Source organism: Syngnathus floridae, chromosome 8 (assembly GCF_059516105.1).
Source record: "Syngnathus floridae isolate MCC-2025c chromosome 8, RoL_Sflo_1.0, whole genome shotgun sequence".
Taxonomy (NCBI): domain Eukaryota; kingdom Metazoa; phylum Chordata; class Actinopteri; order Syngnathiformes; family Syngnathidae; genus Syngnathus; species Syngnathus floridae.
The window spans coordinates 5704268-5728965 of NC_142420.1; the positions used below are offsets into that span (position 1 = coordinate 5704268).

The 24698-nt window shown below is 41.6% G+C and overlaps 3 protein-coding genes across 6 annotated transcripts; 1 reads left to right on the forward strand and 2 right to left on the reverse strand.

The window, feature by feature from the left end:
- Nucleotides 1-39: 39 nt before the first annotated feature.
- LOC148394170 (uncharacterized) lies at nucleotides 40-4480 on the forward strand. The gene is made up of 10 exons (XM_088382101.1): nucleotides 40-183; nucleotides 603-1052; nucleotides 1218-1352; nucleotides 1431-1657; nucleotides 2063-2185; nucleotides 2635-2725; nucleotides 2792-2976; nucleotides 3046-3132; nucleotides 3219-3294; nucleotides 3738-4480. Exons 2-10 carry the CDS (start codon nucleotides 626-628, stop codon nucleotides 3869-3871), a joined length of 1485 nt encoding a protein of 494 aa, XP_088238227.1. The 5' UTR covers nucleotides 40-183; nucleotides 603-625; the 3' UTR covers nucleotides 3872-4480.
- An 82-nt stretch (nucleotides 4481-4562) lies between these two features.
- On the reverse strand, nucleotides 4563-18131 carry fer1l6 (fer-1 like family member 6). Its single transcript, XM_088382087.1, has 46 exons — nucleotides 17963-18131; nucleotides 17239-17330; nucleotides 16721-16826; nucleotides 16148-16202; nucleotides 15930-16061; nucleotides 15761-15823; nucleotides 15612-15690; nucleotides 15115-15271; nucleotides 14818-15004; nucleotides 14506-14607; nucleotides 14111-14201; nucleotides 13923-14037; nucleotides 13620-13851; nucleotides 13438-13546; nucleotides 12994-13198; nucleotides 12605-12725; nucleotides 12429-12529; nucleotides 12254-12356; nucleotides 11992-12111; nucleotides 11768-11920; nucleotides 11525-11696; nucleotides 11135-11259; nucleotides 10926-11060; nucleotides 10473-10622; nucleotides 10288-10395; nucleotides 10129-10191; nucleotides 9800-9898; nucleotides 9504-9711; nucleotides 9185-9306; nucleotides 8976-9095; nucleotides 8787-8832; nucleotides 8214-8258; nucleotides 7921-8030; nucleotides 7718-7846; nucleotides 7509-7643; nucleotides 7319-7446; nucleotides 7075-7245; nucleotides 6689-6843; nucleotides 6471-6616; nucleotides 6248-6336; nucleotides 6071-6169; nucleotides 5877-5997; nucleotides 5587-5707; nucleotides 5362-5519; nucleotides 5154-5254; nucleotides 4563-4923 (listed from the first exon to the last, which is right to left on the reverse strand). The coding sequence occupies exons 1-46, from the start codon at nucleotides 17995-17997 to the stop codon at nucleotides 4743-4745; spliced, it is 5595 nt and encodes a 1864-aa protein (XP_088238213.1). The 5' UTR covers nucleotides 17998-18131; the 3' UTR covers nucleotides 4563-4742.
- A 652-nt stretch (nucleotides 18132-18783) lies between these two features.
- Nucleotides 18784-24669, reverse strand: prkag3b (protein kinase, AMP-activated, gamma 3b non-catalytic subunit). 4 transcript variants are annotated; one of them, XR_015859706.1, is made up of 15 exons: nucleotides 24524-24669; nucleotides 23706-24024; nucleotides 22855-22918; nucleotides 22620-22767; nucleotides 22449-22530; nucleotides 22243-22301; nucleotides 22063-22108; nucleotides 21916-21970; nucleotides 21714-21840; nucleotides 21282-21447; nucleotides 20943-20980; nucleotides 20619-20765; nucleotides 20236-20329; nucleotides 19807-20174; nucleotides 19359-19503 (listed from the first exon to the last, which is right to left on the reverse strand). XR_015859706.1 is itself a non-coding variant. In XM_088382102.1 (14 exons), exons 2-14 carry the CDS (start codon nucleotides 23721-23723, stop codon nucleotides 19436-19438), a joined length of 1116 nt encoding a protein of 371 aa, XP_088238228.1. In that variant the 5' UTR covers nucleotides 23724-24024; nucleotides 24524-24669; the 3' UTR covers nucleotides 18784-19435. The 4 variants fall into 4 exon arrangements, 2 of the variants coding, with proteins under 2 accessions (XP_088238228.1, XP_088238229.1); XR_015859705.1 differs by having other exon boundaries at nucleotides 22620-22771; XM_088382102.1 differs by lacking the exon at nucleotides 19807-20174 and having other exon boundaries at nucleotides 18784-19503; nucleotides 22620-22771.
- Nucleotides 24670-24698: the final 29 nt, after the last annotated feature.

Genomic DNA, 24698 nt, shown 5'->3' on the forward strand with positions numbered 1-24698 from the left:
GTGACAGTATCGCATTATTTGTTTTATGCGTAAAGCTGTCTTAAGCCAAGAAGAAGAATAAACGGAATCCTCTCATACACGGAGACAGAAATTATTTTGTTTTGCTTTTTTTTTTTTTTTTTTTTTGCCTCTGGCTGCTGGGAATAATCTGTCGCGCCGGTAAAATTGATCGTTGTCATAACGGTACGTTGAGAATGTTTAATTATGCATCGTATTTTGACTGTCATGTGCTTATGAAATCATTTTGTATGCGTTTTTAAAACGCGAGCACTGTTTACCGTCTCATTAGCCACGAATGTCATGTTTGTTTTAAAGGTATATTAACTCATTTGGGTTGTATGGGCCACGTATTAATCGAGTGTTTTCAGTGTTCACTTGGTCCAAAACGTGTTTGCGATCGAGTAGACGTGTAGGCCGTTTTATTTATTTATTGTAATTATAATGGGTTTTTTTTGTTGTGTAGACGTTTATGCAGCCCATTGAATACATTGGATTGTATACATTAGGATAGGTTAATTGTAACTTATAGTTCAGTGTCTTTTGCTGCGAGTTATGTGGAGGTAGGAGTACCAGAGTTTACCAAAATAAACCTGTCTCTCCAGGTCAGATTCAACGGTGTGCTGAGATGGATGTCAGCATTGCTGTCTCACTGATACGAGGCCAGATGGGCACCGTGGTGGAGCAGGCGGTGAACGGAGCCGTGGAGACGGTCTTGGCTGAGATGCTGAAGGTCGTGGGAGTGAAATTTGAGGAGCTGAAGGCACAGCTGGCACTCATGAAGCGCGACGTGTTGACGCTGCAGAGAGAGAAGGCAGAAAAGGAGAAGGAGAATGACAATGTCCGAGCCAAGTTGCGCTACACAGAGTTGAAACTAAAGTATTACAGGCAGGGCGTTGAGGAGGAGCTGCAACACCGAGCTTCCAGCACCTCGCTGGCACGAAGCTATCAGCCCAAATGCACTTCGGCACAGGCAGGTGGCTCCTCTGCAGGAGCGTCACCTTCGTGCTCCTCTCAGACTTCCACAGCTGATGATCTGCCATTAAGCAACAGAGGTAAGTCCTTAGAGGACCTAATACGGATTAGAAAGGACCTGTTAAGGAACCAAAAACAATTTTTCTATGCATAAATCCCACAACACAACGTATGCAGTAGGGCTGCTACAAAAAAAACAAAAGTATGTGTTAATTAATCCCTTATCTCTATTGTTTTGCTGACAGAATCTCCACAGTGCACGAATCAGCGTTACGTCAGATCATGCAGTCAACCAGACGTGCAAGTGGTTAGTTCTGAACCAACCGACTGCGTTTTGGCAGTCTCGCTCCCCATGAGCACAGAATGCCTGGAGAGTTCCGGTTAGGCAAATCTTTGAGTCAGCATCAACATAATCCTACCTTGAGTGGCATTTTGAACATCAGTTTGTGTGTGTGCAGCTCTGCTGTGTCACATGGACCAAGATGTTCCTCTGAGCACTGGCGGTGGAGGCCAGGAGGGCAGCTGGAATGTCACCATGCATCAAAGCTTGGACGCCACCGATGCTGCAGTGACTCTGCCTCCTTTCCCAACTTCTGACGCTGGCCAGCATTCTGCCACCAGTCCTCCATCCCCTCATGGCCCACCACAAGTTGAGAGGTCAACCCTGGCCATCTCCACAACACAGGTGATCGCATGTAACAAAAAAGAATTAGACACATTATATATTCAAATATGATACCTTGTTTCGGAAATATCGCCAGTTTATTGCTGACATTCAATAATGATGGAAATTAGCCTTTGCAACCATAATAAAGAAATCATTAAATTAATCAGATCTCAAACATCAAAATTAAGACTCAGCACTCAAATAAATCAGATTGCTGATTGGATGATTTATGCATGGGCAATAATTGTCTTCACTGCCCTGCTATTTTTCTATCCATAATATTGGGATCCACCTGCAAAAATTTGCCCCTCAAAATTATAAAGTTGCTCTTAATGTCATTGATCAGCAAAACTGCTCCTCAAAGAAATATTGTTTCTGGCCTTGACCTTAGTAGTGACCTGCATTTGCTTTGTTTTGTTGCAGGTGAAGGTAGAAGAGGATCAGCAGGTGATCTGTATCAAGGAGGAACCAGAGGAGGAGCAGGAAGTCATGACGTGCTTAATGCTGGACACTCAGATGAACCGAGGCCACCTGGTCCAGCCAGAGGTGAGAGTTTGTACTTTAAGGAAGGACCCATTCATTTTTGCTGCAAATGAGCTATCCATATGCAGGAACAGTCCAACATGTATTGAGAACAAGTGATAGCAGTGATACATCAGATGCATGAGGAATTGTGGAGGGAAAAAGCCTGGACTCACTCCTCTAATCCCCATTCGTCACTTGTGGCAATGTCAGTACTTAAATTATATTATTGTACATACTAGGTCATCAAATCAGTGTCAGTTGAGTCTGTCAACTAGGTTTGCCTGTAGGGATTTTTAAGGTCCAGCAGGTTTGGCAATGTGTTGAAACGCTTCATGACACCTCATCTACCCATCGCTAGTGTACAGAACTAGTACCTTGTGTTTGCAGGACTTGAACAATGTGGAATGTAGTGTTTAGCATTTCATGGTCTTGCCTTAAGATCTTTGCTGTTGCGATGTTCTTGTCTTCAGGTTCCGATGTCTGGCTCACATTGGTCAGGACTTCAGGCCGGCCAGAGAAAATGTTCCTCGGGTTTCAGCTCAGCTGGACCAAGCTCTTCCTGTGAGTACCTTCTGTAAGATAGCATGTCAATTCCTTGTTGATGCGTCATATTTGGGCATCTGCTAGTTGCCATACCTCAGACAGCTTTCCCCGCCAATGCCCCGCTGCCACCGGGTGCTCCACGCCAGATGGTGCGGGACTTAAGTTTGTACGAAGAGTACAAACTGCGGCGCAACGAGCTACGGCGGCGAAGTCTCAATCGACGGCGAGAGCTGGAAAAAACACTGCCTCAGCCTCTGCTGGCTGATCTGGTGAGTGAAATACCACGAGACTTCTGCAACATGCGGTTGGGAATCACTGAGGTGATTTTTCACCTTTAGGTACGGGAGCGGCGAGAAAAGACCAGACTGAGGGTGGCCAAATGGAGGGCAAAGCGGAAACTGCAGGCTTGTCTCAATCAGGTTCAGGTGGGTGGTGATGACCTCACCCCTTCAGGACAAGAGTGCATCCTGCATACTTGCCTCCTTCCCATAAAGAATGTGCTCTTTTCCAGACTCAAGGTGGCGCAGTGGCTCTTTCCCAGGATGGTTTCCCTGTCAGTGGTCCTCAGCAACACAAAGTATCTTGTGGTAAGATGAGTTTAGAGCTTTTCTACAAGTGGGGGAGTGGGGATGGTGGAGCCTAGTCCAGTTGACATCGGGGAAAAGGGGGACTGATCGCCCCATGCAGTTAAACTTCCTGTGTACCTTATCCAATATGTTCCATGTGGAAACCAGATTCCGCACAAATTTTTGCCTCTAGTTACGTACATTTTGCGAAGTGAACAGTCTCAATACAGATGAGCGGACAGATCTGTCGTGCTTCTAAGACTATTTAATCATTGTTATTATTGTGCACAACTGCTGTTTTTGTTTTAAATCTTAATTAGACCTCAGAATGATTTAATGATTCATATCGGCCACATCAAACTCAACTTGTGTGCAAAGCCTAATTATATTCGCCTGTAAAGGTAACTGCATTTTAGGTTAATCCAGAAAGTTCAACTTCTATAATCTTTGTGTTCTCTTTTCAGCACCCACTTCCAGTCCTCGCAATAACGTAGTCACAAGCTTCGCAGTCACAAACTTCCCATTCGTCGCCCCGTCGTCCTCCTCCCCGCGTTGCCCGAGGGGCCCTAATATGGCCGCGCAGGTCGATCAGCATTAATTGATCCCGTCGAGGCATTCATCGGCCTCCTACCTACAGGTTAACATATTGCTGCAGAGCACGTCTCTGACGGACGCTAACATCAACACCTGAGAATCAAGGCCGAGCTACCATTGTTTGTATCCTGTTGCACTGAACACAAGTCTTCACAAAGAGAACTGGTCTCGGGATTGGCGTTAGAGTTGAATTCCAAATGTCAAGTAATAATTACTTACTGTTGTATTTTTTGGTAAAAACGTTTTTTTTCTCAATATTTTTCAATTTATTTAAAAATGTAGGTTGGTAAAAGAATTCCTCCAACATTTCAACATAAGAACAAAAAATAAAGACAATTTTCTATTTAGCAATCAACGTGGTAAGTATACATCATTTGCCATCGCGGGCCAGCTAAAATGGTGTGGCCTTGAGTTTGACACCTGTGCTTTAGCGAGCATGTCACACCTCAGTGTATTGTTCGTGTTATCTGCTGCACACACTGACTGTAAACTAGATTAAACAAAATGGATTAAATGTTCAGAAAACCAACCCACCTGTGTATAGATTTAACATATTAGCTGTTTTGTGTATGACGTGGATTTGTTCCAATTAAAATATACTGTGTACAAGAAACTTGCATGTGTTTTTTGTCAAAATATTTCTTGATTAATTATGATCTTTTGTGATAACCGAAAAGACAGTGTTTACCACCACAAATAGTAAACGTTTTATTCTAACATTAAAACATTAATACATCATTTAAATAAAAGTGGATTTTCAAAAACCTGCCAATTTTTTTTTCTCTGTGTGCGCGTGTAGGGGGCAATACATTTCTATCAATGTGATCTTCAGTTAAATTTAAAGTTTAAAAACATTTTCATTTGCCGCGTGTACATTACCCATTGACTATCTTTTGGGATATGGCGCCAGGTAGTGTGTAGAACAACAGGACCAGGAAGAGCACTGTGATGAGTAGCAGCAAAGCGATGATGATGTACTTCTTATAGTTCCGCCACACCAGGTGGAAGAAACACTTGAAGGGGTTGACGAACCATGAAAAAGAGGTGTCGGGACGGCTGGGAAGCAGCACAGAAGAAATATAAGATTATGTCAAGGGGTATTCAAATAAATCATGATCACTGTCAAATGTCCAGAAGTGCCAAATTTGATCCAAAGTGTCTATAAAATAATTATGGACTCCCACAGACATATTTGTATTTTCAAACACTCAATCCCAAGTACTTATTGATATTTTCGTTTAGTTAGGGTAAAAAGAGGTCTAAAACTGGCTGGTATTAGGTCTTACTTGGGTTTGGGCAGCGGTTCTGGTTCCTTGCGGGCTCGCCCCACTGGGTTCTTCTCAGCCTCTTCAGATGTCACTAGGTGAAACTCTGCCTCTACTTTCCCCTAGTTAGGTTTCGGGGAAAACCAGTCAATTCTATTAGACTTGAATGAATTTGCCAGTTCCTCAGAGTTCTCCTGGTCCAAGGTCCAAAATGGTGAGATTAGCATACCGTCAATTCCCCAGACTTGGTGAAAGGCCACCAGCCTCTGGACCTCTTCTGTTGGAAGATAGAGATCCTCTCTGTCCCATCCGTGAAGATGTCCATTTTACACGATTTGGCTGTTTTTGCTCCGCGCGGAAAACCGTGGAGGTCTAACTCCACCGTGCCTGAGCACGCGTATGCAAGCACAGGTTAAATGACAACAGTTTTTTACATCGCCATGCTGTGACCTACCGAGGAAGTCGTCGGAGGAGAGCGTTTCAAAATCCCACACCTGAAGACTTAGGATAGCGGGCAGCTTCTGTTCTGTTTTGTCAAGGGAGAAGATGTTGTCTCGCTTCTTCACCACCACTACCTATAAAAAGAAAAGTACACATCATCATGAGGAAAATAGACAAAAAGAGAAATAATTTTGAATGAACTCTTGTCTTGTTGGTTTCAAACCAAACTATTATGCACAAGAGCAACCTGAAACGGGCGAAAATAAAACACAAACTTTTTACAGGCAAGAGTTCAAACATCACCTTCTCAGCCGGCAAGTAGCTGAAGGGGAAAACGAAACGCCAGTTGAAGTTTCCTTCCCCTGTCAGAGAATTGTAATGAACGTCAGTCTCCTGGCGGTCGTCCTCCAAACCTTTTAGCCAACTACAGAAAAGAAGAATACCTCACTGTAGTGACATGCCAACGTGAAAGGGTAAAAGAATACTCCAAATATTACCCTTTGATATAAATATCACTGGACTTCTGACCAGTCAGAAAGTTGCTGTCCTCCAGAATGACATCCTCCGTGTTCCAGATGATGACGCGCAGCTCATACCTGCAACCACGCATTCACATCCTGTTCAAAAAACAAGTCATGCTTTGCCTTAAAGGGCCGTTCACAAGCCGGTCTCACCCCTTGGGTTTGCGAGGGGAAATATCCACCGCGGGACCGGGATGAGGCAGGTCCATGGGAAAAATGTCCACCCACATCTGAACCTGACCCTGCATACACACAAAATCCATGTAAATGCAATCAAATTAACAAAAGAACGCCTTGTTCTATTGTCTATGCAGAAAGACAACACTTCCTTAGTAGGATATTTCAGTTCCTCCGATGATTATACACTTAATTGTACCTGATCCATTCCGGGCCGAGCCTTGTGAAACAGCGTTCTGGTCTCAATGTGTTCCGGTACCAGCTTGCACCCAACGGTCGGGATCTCGGCCCAACGATGCAGAATCTTCAGAGACAAGTGCTCATAGGACTCTACCGGTTCTTCGTCTGAGACGTATGCACACACGCATCAGGATTTTCCTCCGTGTCATCCTCAGTACCAACAAGCTGGATGCGTACCTTCATGCATGAAGAGCGTCTTGCCGGTGAAGACTTGGTCAGCCACGATGATGCGTCCTGGTCTGAAGTGAGGGCCGTCCACGTTGTTTTCTCTGCATAGCTTTGACAGCAGCTCGGATGGTTTCAGACAGTCTCTCCAGGCGTTGTAACCTTCGCTGAGGGACACAGGTGCAGGTGGGATGTTCAATAGCGTCAAGTCGAACTGAACATCGTTCTTTTTACTATGTGCTGCAGCAGGCTAATTGAGCCTGATCAAAGTGCAACGCTGACTTCCATGTATCAAAAAACTGCCACTCATCAATTATATGGTTTTGTAAAAACGAGGAGCCATGAAGCAGTCAAGCTGAACCTAACTGGAATGCTTCGATAGAATCGTTATTACTCACAGACTATACTCAGTTGGAAGTCCGCAGGTGGCTCTGTGTCGACTGTAGAAGCGGTTCTCCAAGTCGATCCTGGTCTCCCCTATCAGGTCATCCCCTCCCACCAAGTCATAGTCATAGATGAGCACCGACAGCAGAGACTCCTGAGGAAATGTCGCCTGCATCTCAAATGATCTGGAACAAGGCAGAACAAATCAACCTGTGAGTGCCTTTGACAACAAAATTGTCAAAGTGGGGAGACGACAACCTTCCAAAGACGGGGTTCAGCTGCTTAGGGATGTAGTTCTCACGATCTTTGATTTCATTCTTGCCAAGTTGAAGGACGACGTAAGGGTCTGCCTTTCCGTCCGGGTCGGCTGGGTGCAGATTTGATGCCTTCAGGGAGAGCATGATGGTGAAGATTAAGACAATAAAAAGATCAGAACAAAACAACTTACAGAGACAACGTAAACCCGAATGAGGACTTGAACTGGGGTGTTCTGCGGAATCCCTCTGTTGACTCTGAGATGTCCATCATCTTCTTCCCACTCTCCTTCTTCATCCTCAGTAAGTTTATACAAGCAGAAGCGCCCCTACAGAAAGGGAAATCCACATTGTGGAGTAGAAGTAATCCAATGGTGACATTAATCTGTCACGATCATCTCACCTTGAACTTGCCAACGAACCTCTCCTCCGTCGACCCCTCTTCCTCACTGGCCTTTCCGCGGAACAGTTCGTATGTGTTGACCCAGTCGTCAAAGGGTCCGAACTCTACCTCCAGCTCCTTGCTGTAAAGCTTCAGAGTCCGGGGTTATGAGGTTTAAGGTTAGGTCAAAGACATTCTTTAAGGCTTATGTGTTTTTTAAGTACCTGCAGCGTGGCCAGTTTGGTAGGCAGACTGAGACTATAGTTTAGGTTTTGCTCTGATGTTCCTTTTCCCTTTTGTTTCTTTTTCTTGTTGCCATCCGATGAACTGTTCACTGACAGGACAAAAAAACACGTAGAATTTTGAGATAGGGATAGGAAAAAAATAAACACGGTTCTTCCCTGGGGCAACACAGCCATCCCTTATCAGAACCACACCACAATCCAATCTAACAGCCGAAATCAACTACGACTAAGTGGCAATATCTACACGCTCTTATTTCTACATTCGTCCTTACCTAAAGAGTCTATTCCATCGTTGAGCAAGCTGTGGTACGGCAAGGCTGTAATACACAACAATGCTCTGTGGGTATGAGGCAGGTGGCTGGGTAAACCTACTATCAGTTTTATACTATTCTGTTTTGTACCTTCATTTGAACAAAGAAGAACTTTAGAACCAAGAACTGTAGAGTACATGATTTTAAAAGGAGCCCTAAGAGAGATCCCTGTGGCACACCTGCCTTTCATAAAGCTAGCCGCTTCTTTTAATAGTCAGTTTTGCACTTGCGTAACCGTTAATATGGATTTATTTCCACAAGTTTCTTGTTGCATAGTGCTTGTTTTTTAGTCATTTGTACTCGTAGCATTGTATGTTTAAAGATCCGCCAGGGAGCACTATTCTGAATTAAAATTTTACCAGTAGCCCACTCTATTTGAAAAGAGGTGTTCTGAGTCAATCTACATCCCCTGAACATAGAAATAAGGCTTGCTTGCCTGCTTTTCGAGAAACCTTTGATAAACATTCTCACAAAAACCAACCAGACCATTATTTCGGCCTTGAAAACGGAACCTTAGCCTGAAGACGTTCTTACCTTTTTCAAAGATTTGTGGGAACGGAGATCCTTCTGTTTGTTTGGTCTGTAATGACAACAAAACAATTTATTTGAATTTGAGGATTTAGTGGCACCTTGAATAGCCGTCCCCTCAAAAAATTATGTCAGCACATCAAATATGTGAACAGGTACATTCACAAACAGCGAAAACGCGGGCGTTCATAATACCTGTTTCTCTACAGATGCATAATATTTGGACCACCAGTCAATGACACACTCTGCTGACTCATCTGCGATGGTCCGCCTTCTGCGCTTGGAGGAGCGATGGGTGCTCTTTTTGTGGCTCTCCTGCATTTCATACAAAAAACAAAAATAGAATTCATATCAACATAAATAGACAAGCCATGATAAAGTAACTATGTGTTCAACTGGGTCACCTTTTTCCTTCTGGGTTCTGCCTTTTCTGTCTTTTCGGGGGTCGGCTCCTCAACTGTGATAAGAACATCGGGAGTTGTAGACGAAACTGTGGAACTAGTTCCTGGAGCATGCTGCAAAGATTCTGTTGGATAACAAAAAACAGAGAAAGTACATGTAGTATATAAAACATGAAAACAAAATGACAAACAATAAAACCAAATAAAAAGTGCATGTAAATCGATTAAATAAATCTAATAAGTACGGTAATCATTACAAAAACACAAAACTTTTATTAAAAAAAACAACAACAACAACTCGAGTTTCCATATGTAACATTACCCTCAGCTTTTTGTGGTTCTGGGGTGAACATGACTGCAGGTGGTGCGTGCATTTGTGCGGAGGCAGGTGGGGCTTGGGGAGCAATGTATTTAAAGGTCATCAGGTTGTTGATGACGTGGTTTCCAACCAGCGTGCTGCGACCAAAAGCCCTCCAGTCGACAACGGTGATGCTGAGCGGCGGGTGGAGGTGCTCGTTCTCCGGTAACTCCTACAAGAGGAGAAAAAAAAAAGAATTATTTCATTGTGGAAATTGTTTCTCTGCAGATATTAATCTCATGGAACCAAGAAGGACAGACCAGCTCAATGGTGTCAACCAGTGTGGTGAAGTTGGGGTTGGACTTGTATCGTTGAATAACAGAAGAACGCAATGTTTTTCCAGCACATTCTATGAACACCTATAAAATAAATATTCATATGAATATAATATGTGCTCTTATTAAATGTGGAGTAGAAGACATATTTATACCACCTCCCTGAGTGGTCGCCCAACCCACCCCTGATTTAAACTATAATATCATCTTTGAATACATTGAAAATGTAAATCTATACCGCACCGTATAAAAAGGATAAAACAATATATTGAACTGTATCCCTAGATATATTAAAATAGATCATCAATACGTACCTGAGGGCGATCAACAGACAGTAACTGAACCTTCTTAAGCTCTCGTAGACCCCAAAATAACACCTGGTGGACAAATAATTTGATACGTAAGATAATGGAACGTAACAATGTTGAGATGATATTACCCATAGAGCATTTTTTGGGAGGAAACCCACACACCTCTAGTCTGTATGTACTGAGAACAGGTCTAATGTTTTCAGGCACCTCGTAGATGCCGCCTTCCTGTTCCTTTAAGGGAGGCAGACTCAGCTCTCCAGACATGGCAATCTACAACATAGACAACTTGCTTTCTACTCATGTTCAAACTATGTGGAGAGACAACAGCAAGAGGCGTATCAGCTGACCTGCACCAGTTCGAAGGCGGCCAGAAGCTCTCCTCCTGATTGGCAGGCGAAGTGTAGCGGGCTGTATTGCAGCGTAGGTGGCGTGTAGGATTCCGAGAAAAGGCGGACCTCAGGCAAAGTCACTGTGGACCCTAAATACTCCGCCTTGCCCTGCACATGACATTTGTGAAAATCCCAGGGGTTATCAAAGTGGGATCCCCAAATACACTGGTGTCTGCAATTTATAACTTGAGGGGACCACAAAAACAAATTGCAATAAAATATGCTCTATCGATGCCATAATATTTAAAAAAAAAAAAAAAAGTGCCGTACATCTTTTGTTAACTTTTGGTTGGTCTTAAACAATTTGGTACGATTCAATGCACTCACTCCGAAATCAAAACCAATTTTCCAATTCATATCGTTTTTTGTTACACTCATTATCAGTATATATCTGCTGTTTATCTATTTTACCAGTGCGTCGTCATCATAAACTTCAACGACGAGTCTCGGCGGTTCCTGCTGGATGTATTGAAGATCTCCACTGAGGACGATGTGACTCATCTGCAAGCACTGATTCCAGGTGGGGCTGAGAGTTTGATTGATCACCTGATGCACAGAATAAATAAACTCAAGTATGCTGACTCCAAAAATAAGGTTGGTAATCATTTCTATGACCGTACATTGGTGGTCTGGCTGTGTGACAGGTACGTGACCCGAGCAAAGGGGTCAGAAAGGCCCGAGTTGTCGGCTGCAATCAACCCGCGCGCTTGATACATGTGACACCTTAACTGGAACTGATGCTGCTCTGCACACAGAAACATAACACATTCGCATGCGAAGGAACACCAAAGAGGCAAAACAAGGCAAATACTGTACACTAAGAATGACCATAACATAGGTTTGGATTTTGACTGCTGTTTTTTGGATTACGTTAAAAACCGAGGACCCACTGATAGAATCGTAGCACCGACTGGTCTACAATAAATTATGAAATTCTTGAAATGGAGATGCAAGTTAACTTTCCTAGATACATAACCAGTGTGATAAAATAAAGGAGTGGTCACGCTTACCTGTACATGTCAGGTGAGTTGGGGGACTGTTGGTGTCAACGCCCCCGGTGACAGCGTTGAAGCCTTTTGGCAGTTCATCCAGCATGTGAACAGAGTCCACACAAGATCCAAACCACAAATACACGTCTACTTTGGCCTGCACCGAGAAACCCGTCACACGCTTCCCTGGCGGCTGCGTACATACAAACATGAACGTCATTGGTTTTTACTAAGATTTTTTGATGCTGCGTGTGAGCTTCTTACCTTGAGGAAGAGCGTTATGATCTTTCCGCAGTGAACACCTCGAGCTTCCCGATTGCTGCAGAAGACGACATCTCTGGCCGGGAGCCGAGCGTATGCGACGCGTTTGTTGTTGCTCAGCAACCACACGAAGATGTCTGGGACGGTGTGTTGAGGCTGCATGTGATGTCACAGATTGGTTGTTAATATAACACCTGGTTTGAAAATGTGAATCATGCATGGTGTACCTCCTCCACGAGGAAGCGTAGTTTCTGTGTGAGTTTTGTTGCATCCTGGAGTACTTCTTTCATGCTGCTTGACTTCCTCTTCCTCTCTACTAGAGACTGAGCATCTCCGACCATACTTTCCTGCAACATATATAGAAGACTTGAAGCTTAAGGTTCAAAAAACACTGCAGTACTGTCATGTTTGACCTTAAAGACTCCATTCTTGCGTTAATTTTAATGCAGGCGTGGCTATTTTTTTTGTGAGTATTTTGCTTTCTCCTACCAGTTCTTGTTTGCACATCGAGAGGCGTTTCTTGTCCAGCTGCGTCAGGTAATTGCACTTTAACTGAGCCTTCAACTCGGCCTCTGCTGCTGCTATAAAACGCCTGCAAATAATTTAAAATAACATTTAAAGGTTAATGTTGCTCTCTTCACATCACACTGATGGATTTGGATACCTGGCATCTATGCAAAAATCTTTGACAGTTGTTTTTAGTGTCTGCTCGGCCCCGGGATACGACTTCTTGTGGAGTTCAGCTGCCTCGGTCACGCCTTCCTCCTGTAAGTAGATGCTAAATTCAATCTGACTTAATAGTAGTGCAATGTTTATGTTTGTTCAGGTTTGCATACGTACAAACAAGGCTGCTATGTTCTCCAGCATGTTGGAGTTGTATAGTCGATACGTTCTGTCCTCCCATTGACTCAACACATTGATGCACGGCTTCTGTTTCTCCAGAGGCAAATGCATATAGTACCTATGGCATATAAACACACACATATATAAACAGAAAAAAAATATTTTGACAAAAGAAAAAGGACTGCTGTTTTATTCTATTGTTCAAGTTTGTATAATAATGCTGTTTTTATGCTTTATAGGTCATACGCTGAAATTATCTGTTGAAAGTATTCTTGTAATTCACTTGCACGTAACAGGAAATAATGTTGTGTTTGAAATCACCAGACAAAGATATTCTTTTAAATATACTCTCTGAATTAGACTTGTTCCCTCATTAGAGAATTTACCTGTTTCCTTCGACAGGGAGCGGTTTCTGGGGACGTGTGGTGGACTTAGAGATCCTGCTGGGGTCTTGAGATTCTTTGGGTAACAGTGGGGAGGAAGGGGAGGTCCTATCTGGGAGGTCTAGTGGCTGTCTCCTGCGGCTGAGGGTAGGACTTGGGGCACTCAGACCGGTCTGGCTCACAGGCTCTTGTATGTTACCGCAATTACCTTGGTAACAAATAATAGCTACAATGAAATCAAATGTCTGAGACTATTTCAACCACATATACACGGATCATAATAATAGCTAAAGCAAATATCACAACCTGGCCACATAAAATCTCAACTGCAGTTTCAAGTTGTAATATCACCATTCCATATTTAAAATGGCATTTTTGTCATACATGTGGTTAGGAAGATCCCACCAACATTTAAGTTGCCCATCTCTGAATTAGGAGTATACCTACCCAGTGAGAACTCAAAAGTTAGAGGCTTGTCTCCAATCTTTCTGTCAATCATGGTGGCTTCAAATAAGGCCCCGAAGAGCAAGAAATGCTCTTTGTTCTCAGAATTGATCTAAAACACAAACCACACATCCTTAATCATCTGCTACCTCCTTTCATGTTGCTGTCAGGAATGGTGCTCTTACTGTCATTGGACATTCTGCAGGAAGAACCTCCGCTTTCCCTTTGTCGTCATCGCCTGCACCTCCTCCAGATACTCCCCCTCCTACTCCTCCACCTGCTGGGGTCTTACTGTCCTTCCCTCCAGCCTTTACCGCCTTAGCATCCTTTACAGGTTTCACCATCCTAGCAACTTTGGACTCTGGGCCCATCCCGCCTGATAGGATCTCCACCGTCAGCTCGACAAAGACACGTCCCCTGGGGGCAGGAATTCATATACTTGGTTGGTTGTCGCTTTATTCTACTAATCAACTATATTCTTAACAAACCTATAAGCGACACCCTGTCCAATGCCCTCGTTAAGCTCGGCAGTGTCATCACCCAGAGAGTTCCTGACGGAGCCATACAAGTTTATCCATGCGGGACCAAAAGTTGGTAAAAAGCCTGTAGGAAGAAGAATTCTCTTTCAGCATAAAGTTCCGACATGTGCATGACTAAACACACATCCCCGCCTTACCTCTGTCGCCATCTTGCTCGTTGGAGATTCGCCTCAGGTCAAAGTAATGGGTTCCTATGGCAACGTCACTCACGCTTCCTTCATCCCAAACCTATGAGGAAACAAGTTCTGGATAAGAACATGTACAGTGGACGTGAGGACCTTTAACCTTTAAGTTGAAGCAACTACTCAACTGAGTCTCTCAATTAATCATTACTCTGAATTGTTCAATCCAGGGACATAATTACTCAACTACTAAACTGATTTGCTCAGACATCAAACCATCTGGCTTAAAATTGAAAACCATTGAATTGATTTGTTTGAGGGTTGAAACAGTTGTTTGACCGTCAACCCATTTTTCCAACCTAACCATTGAACCAAATGGAGAGTCCACTGTTCAAATTCCAAAATATAACCTGGATCTTCATCCTCTGGCACAAAGGAGGAAACATCTCAGTGAAGACGATCTGTTCATTCCACACCGGATCTGCATTGGACTTCTGTGTGGTGGTGCGACCCTTAAAGGTGAGATGAAGACAATTATTCACGATTATAGTTAGTTTTATCAATGCACAATACAGTTTCACTTGACTTTTTTTTTTTAAAGCAATCTCTTTTATATTTTGTTACACATATTTTTACCCACAATTCTAAGTTGACTTATTTTTATATTTTTTTTTTATAAACCACAATAACCTCTATCTGCACATAATCGATATATTACCCACCATTTGTTTGAAGAAGCTAACAACCACAAACGGGTCAATGAGCGCTGTGTTGTCTCCAATAAAAGCCTTGGTGACATTGGCCATGATACTCGAGTTGTTGCGAGGAAGACCTTCAGCTCGATACACCCTCACAGAAAAACGAGCCCAGGGTCGTTCCGATGGGAATCCTTCTGGTATCAAGAGGTTTCTGGGAAAAGTATTTTGAATACATAGTCAAAAAATAACAGTGTCATCTGAATATTAAGAGGTAATTTGGCCTACGCAAGACAAAAGAAGAAATAAAATGTGTTTACATACTTTTCTATTTGCTCCTCGGAATCACTGGCTTTAATCCCGGGCTGCATGGCATCTCCCTTTGCAGAGACACTAATGTCACACTTGACATAACCTTTGCAACCCGTGCTAATGTCACCGGGGACTGTAAGCATTGCCCACTTGTTGATGAATTGGTGACCTCAAATGGAAAAAATGAAAAAGAATGTAAAACACAAATCCTCAGCAAATCAAAGATTAAGTAATAATTGGGGGAAAAGTCTACTTGTTAACAATGAAAGAAAAGCATATTAAAGTGAGACAAATTGAATAAGACTTTTGAAAAATGATGAACGAAACAAAATCATATTTTCTTTCCACAGGTAGTATTGTAATATATATAGAATAATAGAAGACAATAACTTCAAATAATGATTTAAAAAATTAATTTATCAAATTGTTGCTATGAAAACAGTTTTGTGGTAATAGGTGATAAGACTGATGATAAAAATGATAAGATGAAAAATCTTCATAATGTTCACCTGGTTGTTTGTAGACTGTCCACACATCCAGCTTAAATGAGCCGATGCAGAAACTCCTAAGCATCTTGGAATGCATCACCTTACAGATCCAAAAGGAAACAATGAGGTGTTTAAACATCTACACTTTTATTGGACCCATTTGAACTCACCGTCAGCCTGATGACTTTGTCAAAGAAGATCTCTTTGTGGGCAAAGAAGTCAAATACAAAATACTGAAAGAAAAAACGGAGGAATTATGTAGTTTCAACTTATGCTTGATTGGTATGCTCATTGTTATTAAAATGCTGTATTGTTTTGTCATTTGTTTTTTTTCACTACCTCATTGTAAAAAGGAGCGTTGGTTCCCTCCTTGACTGTTGTCTGTTTCTTTTCGTCGCCAATCTCAATTATAACACTAGGGTCGATGTTTTCACCCACAAGCTGCTTGGCCTCCGTGATGTTAATAGCAATCTGCACAGACAAAAATCTGCATACAGTATATTCAACTACAATAACACACACACAGTAGACAGACAAATGTGTGTGTTGTCTTTTACCTGGAAGCTCTGTGGCTTCTCTTCACTGTCCTGAATACGTGTTTTGAGTTTGGACCTAAATAAAGTCAGTGCATTAGAAGAACGATGGGCAGCAATATTGAAAAACTAGCAAAGCATGTGATATGATTATATATTGTGTAAAAAGTACAACAATATTTAACAAAATACATGAATATAAACCTACCGTAGTAAAATAGAAAAAGGCAGCTGGACGTCAACGCAAAACCTTTCTTTACAAAACTATGCCGTATATTGCTTCACTAAGTTTAAACACGATAATATTGCATTTGTGGAATATAAATTAAGCGCAAAATCTAGACATTTTAGGCGTCTCAAGGGTCAGCCATTTTTGCTGTCAATTAAAAATGGCATCACTGAGGGCTCAGGTAACAAAACAATCCTGGCTGAGTTTTTAAATGTCATATGACCAAACTCGGAAAAGATTTGATTGGTCATTACTTGAGCCCTGAGCATCTGTTGTGTCATCCTCAGTCAACAAGTGTCAAAATGGCACCCCTTGAGATGGATAACAAATTATTGTAGAGGAATTTAGTACAAAACTTGAGAAATAACCTTTTTGTGTTGGGTATAATTCTGGTTCTGATAGCTCCATGTTGATCCTCATCGCTTTTTTCCTCCAACAACTGAGATGCTTCCGAACTGACCTCCCCTTCACTGTCTAGTCAAACAAAAAAAGTACAATACTAAAAATAAAAGTAGACAATAGATGTACATTCATGTATACAGTAAATATATATATAAGCTGACACATTTATTCTGTATAGTTTTCAGACAGACAAATGACAACGACCCAAAGTTTAATGCTTTTTGATCAGAGTTTGTTTTGCCAACTTGGCCGCCACCTTGACTTGTGATGTAATATTGATGAACTGTCAAGTCCAACGACAAGTGTTAAAAAAAAGGGGGGGAAAGACAAGTTAGTTAGTGTAGAAACTTGGAGTTCCTATGTCACTTAAAATAGAATTGATCTGTCATGAGCGTGACCATGTGACTGTTTGACAAAGGTTAGCTGCACAAAGTGGTGAATGTTAGCACAGTTTTATTTACATTTAATGTGTGTGAAGACTTACCCAGAGCTGCCTTGTTTGCCAGCACCAAGTCAGATCGGCCCTTCTTCTTCTTCTTCTTCTTCCCTTTAAGTCCAAACATCAGCTTCGCCTTTCTGCTCACACGAAGACAACAAATTACTATTAGAACCAATTTCTGAACAATTGAATGCAAATGCTGCTTTACAAAGAAACACTCAAACTATAAAACCTTTCTGAGTGTGACAATTAAAAGTGAGCATTTGTTTCATTGCAAAGGCCAATTTTTATGGGTCCCTCATTGATTGTATCTAGACCTTTAGATTTAATCAATAACAGATAATTGGAGGTCTACAAGGATACCAGTTTGGGTGCAAAGCAGGACTAATTATGCATTTTATGTGCAATTCCTATCTTGTGCGGGTTAGGGGTTGTGTTTTGATATTTACAAGTTTGATATTTACGCGTTAAATTGCCAAAAACTTTCACCAGTCTCTATTTTGAGGATCTTGAAAAAGACCTCTCTATGTAAAGGACTGCTATAAATAAATATAAAAATTAATTAAATAATCAATTATATTCTTTGGGTTAACAATAAAAGATGTTTCTCCATATCCTTTCACTGAAAAATGAAGGCATCTCATTGACGACATTCTAATCCAAATTAGGATTGTTGCCTGTGCTCTTCTGAGATTAATTCTAGTTTTATAGTTAGAAACTGTAAGAGCAAATATTCACCTAAGAAAAAAAAAAGAAAAAAGCTGCTCACCGTCGTCGTGTTGCAGGACTCTCTGTAGTGTCCATTTTGCTTTATATCAAGCTAAGGAAAGTTTAATTAATCCATTTCTTTTGGTCACCAAAGAATACAAAAAGAATTACAGAGGTGGATATGCTTCCAACTTCTCTACACCTCAGTGACCTTAGAGCTTTTATATTTACACGCAGTGTGTTGGTCAAACCTCCTCCTCGTGCCAAACAAAACATTTAGTGTTATTAAATTGTGATTTTAACTCACCTGGACCTGCCCACCACCATCTTGGGTGACTCACATGACTTGCATCACACACAATATTATATTATGTGTAAATATATTGCATATATACATATTATATATATAGTACATATATATGTATATCAAGTGCATAGCAATTTGAGTCCATATCACAACACATAAAAATGACCACTCGATGAATTCATTAGACAGACTCTTACCTGAATGCTGGATCCATGGTCGTGGGTGTTTGCAGTCGGCATCAGCAGATGGACGGTGTCTTGATCATGTGGCTGACACAATGTCAAAAGTTACATCACGTCAAGACATTTACGAACAAATGAAAGTCTGGCTGAGTGACTGACTGGTTCTTATGTTTGTCCAAAGGATGGAGCCAATGTATTCCCATTACGCCTTGATTTAAAATGACATAGTCCAATGTCTGTTTTATAACTAAATTAGTTTCCTTATTCTGTAAGATTTCTTTGTGACTGATAATAATAGCAGTATAAATATAAACACATCAGAGGGGTATTACAATATAATTGGATATAAATTAGAATCTTTATTTGTTAATTCTACAACATATATAACACTGTTTTATCATTTTGTGCCCTTAAAAAAAAATCTTGAATATTAATGCAGGGAATTGCGTGTGGGTGTAACCATGGGACCAGGATGTAAGAAACTGTCAGAGTTAACAAACCCTCCTCTTGTAAACAAGGCAGTCAGTCCAACTCATGCTCACATAGACCATCTGCCAAAAGAAGGCAAATAAAGATTAGACCTTTCCTTTATTCTTATTTGAATGAACAGAAATTAATTTAACCTCAGCGGCTGACTACCCTGTATGACGAAAGCCCCTAGGAGATTCAAAAATAAAGGCTCCATTTTTTTCTTTTTTTTATACTACTATGTATAAATAACACAAGCTAGCTGCAAGATAAAAATCACATTAATACATTTTAAAAAAGACATTGCAGGTGGAGAAGAACAACATAGATGTAACGATGCTGATGCTCATTTCATAGCAGAGTCAAACATTCACTTGTAAGGTTCGGGGCAACAATACAAGACATCATAATTCAGTCTGAATAGAGATAATTTTTCTGTCAAAGTCCGCCAGCATGTGTCATTCAATAAAACAAAATGTCTCAATAAAGGAAAGTTGAATCAAGTCCACAGATTTTTTTTTTTCTTCTTCACATTGATTCTCAATTTTCCAGCTGAATGTAACCTGGATTTGGTTGGTCACACTTGTCCACTCTTCTCAGTTATCTCATTTTCCTCCCTCTTGAAAACAAGATCATTCATAATATCTGAAAGAGAAATATGAAAAAACTGATGAGGAATTACAAGATTTAGGATTTGTAAATGTGCAAACTACATTTGTTTTGTTTTCTGAAAAATAGATCTCCTTTCTGAGACTGCTACACTCATTTGCATTGCTGCACTTGGGTCCTCTAGCTTTTTGTCACCATCCAAAATTCAAATGCCAAGCCCTGCTCTCAAAAAAAAAAAAAAATATGGCTCAAAACACAAACCAAAAAAAAAAAAACACTACCAACAACAAAAACAAGTGACAGCTTGCTTACAGCATGGGCTTGCTCACGGCTTCATACCTGCAAGGTGAGGGGCTGAGGAGCTGCTAATATTTTCAGCTGGAGTCAAGAAGGTGTTTGCAAGAGCTGCAGAATGAGGACTCTGTCTTTGGCAGATGGTGATTGACACATTTTGTTTTTTTAAACCAAAGGTGCACAAGGGTCGAGTAGCATCAAGGTAGAGTAGCAGGCTGTCACTGGTCTCTGAGTTTAGATGTTTTTTTGTAGATTAATAGAACATTTTCTTGAGTTTTGAGGCATTTGGGAATGGGAAAAAGCGTTTGGAACATAAGCCACTACTGGAGAAGATGATGTGTGGACAACGTGAAGCCAGTCGTGGCCTTTGTGGATGAAGATTGGGCCAGCCACACATCTGGGGTGACTGGGGACTGCGAGAGAAAGCAAGGCACACATATGGAGGTGGTGGTTAGGTGCACAGTGCTTCAATACCTGCTGGGCTGAGCACCAGAGCCTGGAGGAGGTCCGAAAGTGAGACGATTCCTCTCACCACATCCTTGGCGTCAACCAACACCAAACGATGCACCTAGAAAAGACGCAGCACAATGGAAGTACTCAGGAAGTAGTTGCTGTCAGTTTCCTAAAGGTCAGTGACCTTTGCTGTCAGTCATTCATCAAAAGGTATGTTCAAGTTTTTGTTTTATGACTTTTGTGACTATGGTGTTAGCCATTCCTGCTCAAGGCTCAAACAAACTCAACGGCTGAAGTCTGAGATATCAATGCAGCCAGCAGGCAAAGATAATTAGTTCAGGCTCTAGTAGTTAACTCCATAAATGAGCGGTCGCTGTGTAGTCACAAAAAAATGACTTTCTTACCTCAGCCTTAGCGATGCGGTCAATGATGGTCTCTAAGGTTTCATGAGGGTAACATTTGAGCACTCCTTCCACGCAGCAAGCTCTAGAGGCAACAGCCTCTGTCATGGTCATGTCCAAGTTGTTGTAGTTCTTCTGGGCTGCAAGATTCTTTGCAACAGACCAAAGAAAAATAATAATTAGATGCTTATACAAGTTGAACATTTCCATTCAAATCTGTATGTGGTTAGATGCAGAATTGCTAGTTTTGTGGCCTTAAATCCAAATGTATGAAAGTGCAGTAACATTTTAACAATCTCATGAACAGTATGAACTTGTGAAACTTACAATGACATCAAATCTGGAGTATAGCGCCACCACTTTACCTGAGAAAGAAGTACACAATAAATAGGAATGCACCATTATAGATGAACACAATGCATCTCAAGGACTACATATCTTTTGGATTTTAGTCTGCATGAACGAGGGACGGGTGAACAAAATTCAAATCCTTTTTGATTTCGAGCCTAGCAAGATCAATGTCACTGGAAAGAGCTGGAATAAAGAACTTGCCAAGAAACATGACATTGATGTTCTTCGGGTCGCTATTAATTGTCAGAGCTAATATTACGACTCTGATGTTGCCAATCTCTGTGTGAAAAAGGTTCTTTTGGAGTGTCGAACTACCTTGCTCATTGACCACAGGCAGAGCGGACACTCGTCGCTCCACAAAGATGCTCAGGGCCTCATAGACCGATGCCGATTCCTGCACTGTTGCGATCTCCTTAAAGGTACCGATAGCCAGCTGACCGATCCGTTTTTGCAGGAACCATGGCTTTGGAATCATAGAACCCTGGTGCAGGAGACATTTTTTTAAGTCAAACACAATAAAGATGACATACGGTAGGATCAAACTTTCCAATAAAGTTTTGGTGACATTCTATAGGTTCTTTATGCCAACATGCCACAAGATGGCACCAAAGCAATCATTTTACATTAGACAGGGCTTTGGCCTGAGCACAAAACCACAGACTCTTCGGGTCTAGTGAATAACTGAGGATGGAAAAAAAAAATCTATGAAGAGTAAATCATGTGGGGAAACCGAATTGTTTTGCTTACAAATATGTGGAGGAACTTGAGGATGCGCTTGTGTGTCAAGATATGCAGGACATTCCCTGATGTCGGGTCGATGACGGGAAGTCGGTGTATCTTGTTCTTTAACAGTGAGTAGATGGCGTCAAACAGACTAGAAGGAGGATAATATGCTCTTTAAACAAATGTCCTGCAACTTTGACAATTTATAACACAAAGGGATTCTGACCTGGCTTCAGGGGTGATGCTGATGAGCCTGTTGGTAGAGTACTGCAGATAGATCTCTGCCGAGAGGGGAAGCAAGTCCAGAAGACAAGCAAACTTGAAATTCTATGACACTATTATCACATTCCTGCGTCATGTATACAGTACGTGCCTCGCCACGTCTCTATCTTGTGCTCCTCCAACTCGTAGATCTGAACCTGTCAGCAACACAAATATCCATCAGCTGGTTTGTACAACACGGCCGCCAACACGGCTGGCCGAAAAGCATGCCAAGATGTTATGACCCCGGAAAATTTGTCAGATACAAAAAAGGAAACATCAGTTAGCTCACCAGCGGAGACTTGTAATAACGATGGAGAATGTTGATAAAGTCTGTGATGGTCAGCATTCCTGCATGCAAACAAGAGTTCTAAATAATAAGTTCTGAAAGATGGTCCATGTGACGGAGGTCTGTGATCTATATTCTATTGTAAGATGGTAAAAATGACAGAAATAATAAATAAATGAATACATAAAAAAAAAAAAAAAAAGACTCACCTACAAAACATTTGCTCTTATTGTCCCACAGCGGTGCTGCTCGTACACCGTTAGCCACCAGAGCAAAGAAAGCCTTCTTCACCTTCACACAAATGCACAAAACACAAATATGGTAATTAAAATGTTCCCCTAAGGAAGACCAAATTTCACTAGATGCTGCTCTTGCATTACCTGCAGTTCAGTATCAAAGATGACTAGCTTAGAGCTGGTAGGAATGGCATCATAGCAGCAATGGTTTTTCATGAAGTTCATGTAAATAAAAGCATCTCGCTCTGGGACCGCAGAGGGAGTTGTAGCATCCATCCATGGAGGTGAACAACTGCCTGTCAAAGCACACATGCTCTATAAACAAACTCATAAAAAAAAAAAAAAAAAATTGGCGACGTATAGCCGATATCTTTGTTACCCATGTTGGCCATTAAGACATCAGCCGCAGTGTCCTCGTCCAGCTCCAACTCAAATAAGGGCACCTGCAAAAAGAAGCAAAATGGCAGCGGCTCAATCTAATAAAAGTTTTGGAATTGTGCTACCTCAGTCATTACTAGCAACATTAGAAGAGTGACAAGAACAGATCAAGATGCAGCAGAGTTGTATGCTACTGAAATACTGGTAGACGATCAGGTTTAGCAATATGAGAACATTTTCTGAGAGCTACTAATCAGCATTTTGGACCTGACGAGTTGACCATTCACCTCCTTGCCTTAGTGCCTAGAACCTGTTGAGGGGTTGACTGATACATCTCCCAGCTCACTTCTTTTAAACACTTGTGACAATCTGTTGATTTAAGACAGGGATTTCCAAAGTGTGTTGCATGCCAGGATGACATTATCCCTTACGATCTCTTCTGTGATATTCCTAACGGAATCATTTTAGCATTGAGGTTAATTTTGTGCAATGAAGTCAACGTTCCATTTCTCTACACTCTCAGAGTTGATGCATCAGCAAAAATGGTACACTAAAGACTTGTGTGCAGCAAAGGTCTAATCATTTTATTGGGTCATGTAAAACAATGCTATTTGACCTTTATGGTACGCGCCACACATGAGGGAATCCACAAAAAGCTTTTAGATCCATAGGAATTAGTAGGCTAAATCGGATACAGAAGACTGCTGAAAGCTCTGTTGGTTTGCATAGTTGATAGAGAGCCATGCCAAGTCATCTAGCAACAACAGGATTTTACTTGTCAACAGGATGGCATGTCAGGAAAACGTTTGAGAACTGCCGTTCTAAGGCATACAAGTTAAAAATTAGTCCTACCTCGGCAAGCGGCTCCATGATTGGAGAAGTGGTGAGGCAATCTTCCTTGGCATCAGAACCCAACGCTAAAAATCCTTTGTTCTACTGGCCGATATCTGGAGGGTTCCATGCCCATCCTGATGATGAGGATGAGATCTGGTGAACAAGTGGAACAGTACAGCACGATTCAACAAGCCGGGCCTCAAAGTCTGGGAAAAGTTGAGGTCTAAATCTGGACCGAGTGGTGGGAGGCTTGTGGTATTCACTGCAAGAGAGCCAGCGAGGGGAGGAGAGGTGGGTGAAAACATCCAACAGCCAGGATGGGAGGGAGGTCCGGTAGCTAAAAACAGCCAGGGCATACACATTAGAACCACTTACAAATTCAGATGTGATCCAAGACAGAAGCTGTCGTGTTTGTGTTTGAAGGGATGATGTTTCAGTGAACCGCTTCACTGTAACACAATTCTTTCAGCTGCTTGCAATTGCAAGACGGGGTGAAAAATCCAAGAAACCTCGATCAGTATAAGCGCAGAGACTTGTACAACACATCTTTCCAGGATTCCTCATCTTAATAGTATGTCCAGTACATTAATTATGTGGTATCAGTGTAAGGAAATAATTCCACTAAGACGTTTAACACTAATGTTTCTCAATGGACAATTTTGAAGAGATTTAGCGATTTCATCATCAATGCTGTGACACAATAAAACATGCACCTACTCCAACTTCTTGGCAAGCATCTAATTCAAAATGAGTGATGAAATTGACATTTGATGTTCATTGAATATCTTTCAAACAAACCACAATTTAAAGAAGAACATTTTAGAGAAAAACATTACCTTGAAGGTTCATGTTGTGTCCAGTAAGCAGAAGGCAAAGACAGCTGTTTTCTAGCATCTTACTATTAATAAATGTGGTTATCCAAACAGGCCTGCCGCTCAAGAGTGAAAAGCCAAGATATTAATAGTTTACAACCACGTCCTGTTGCAAACACTGAGCAGACCCCGTTACCTT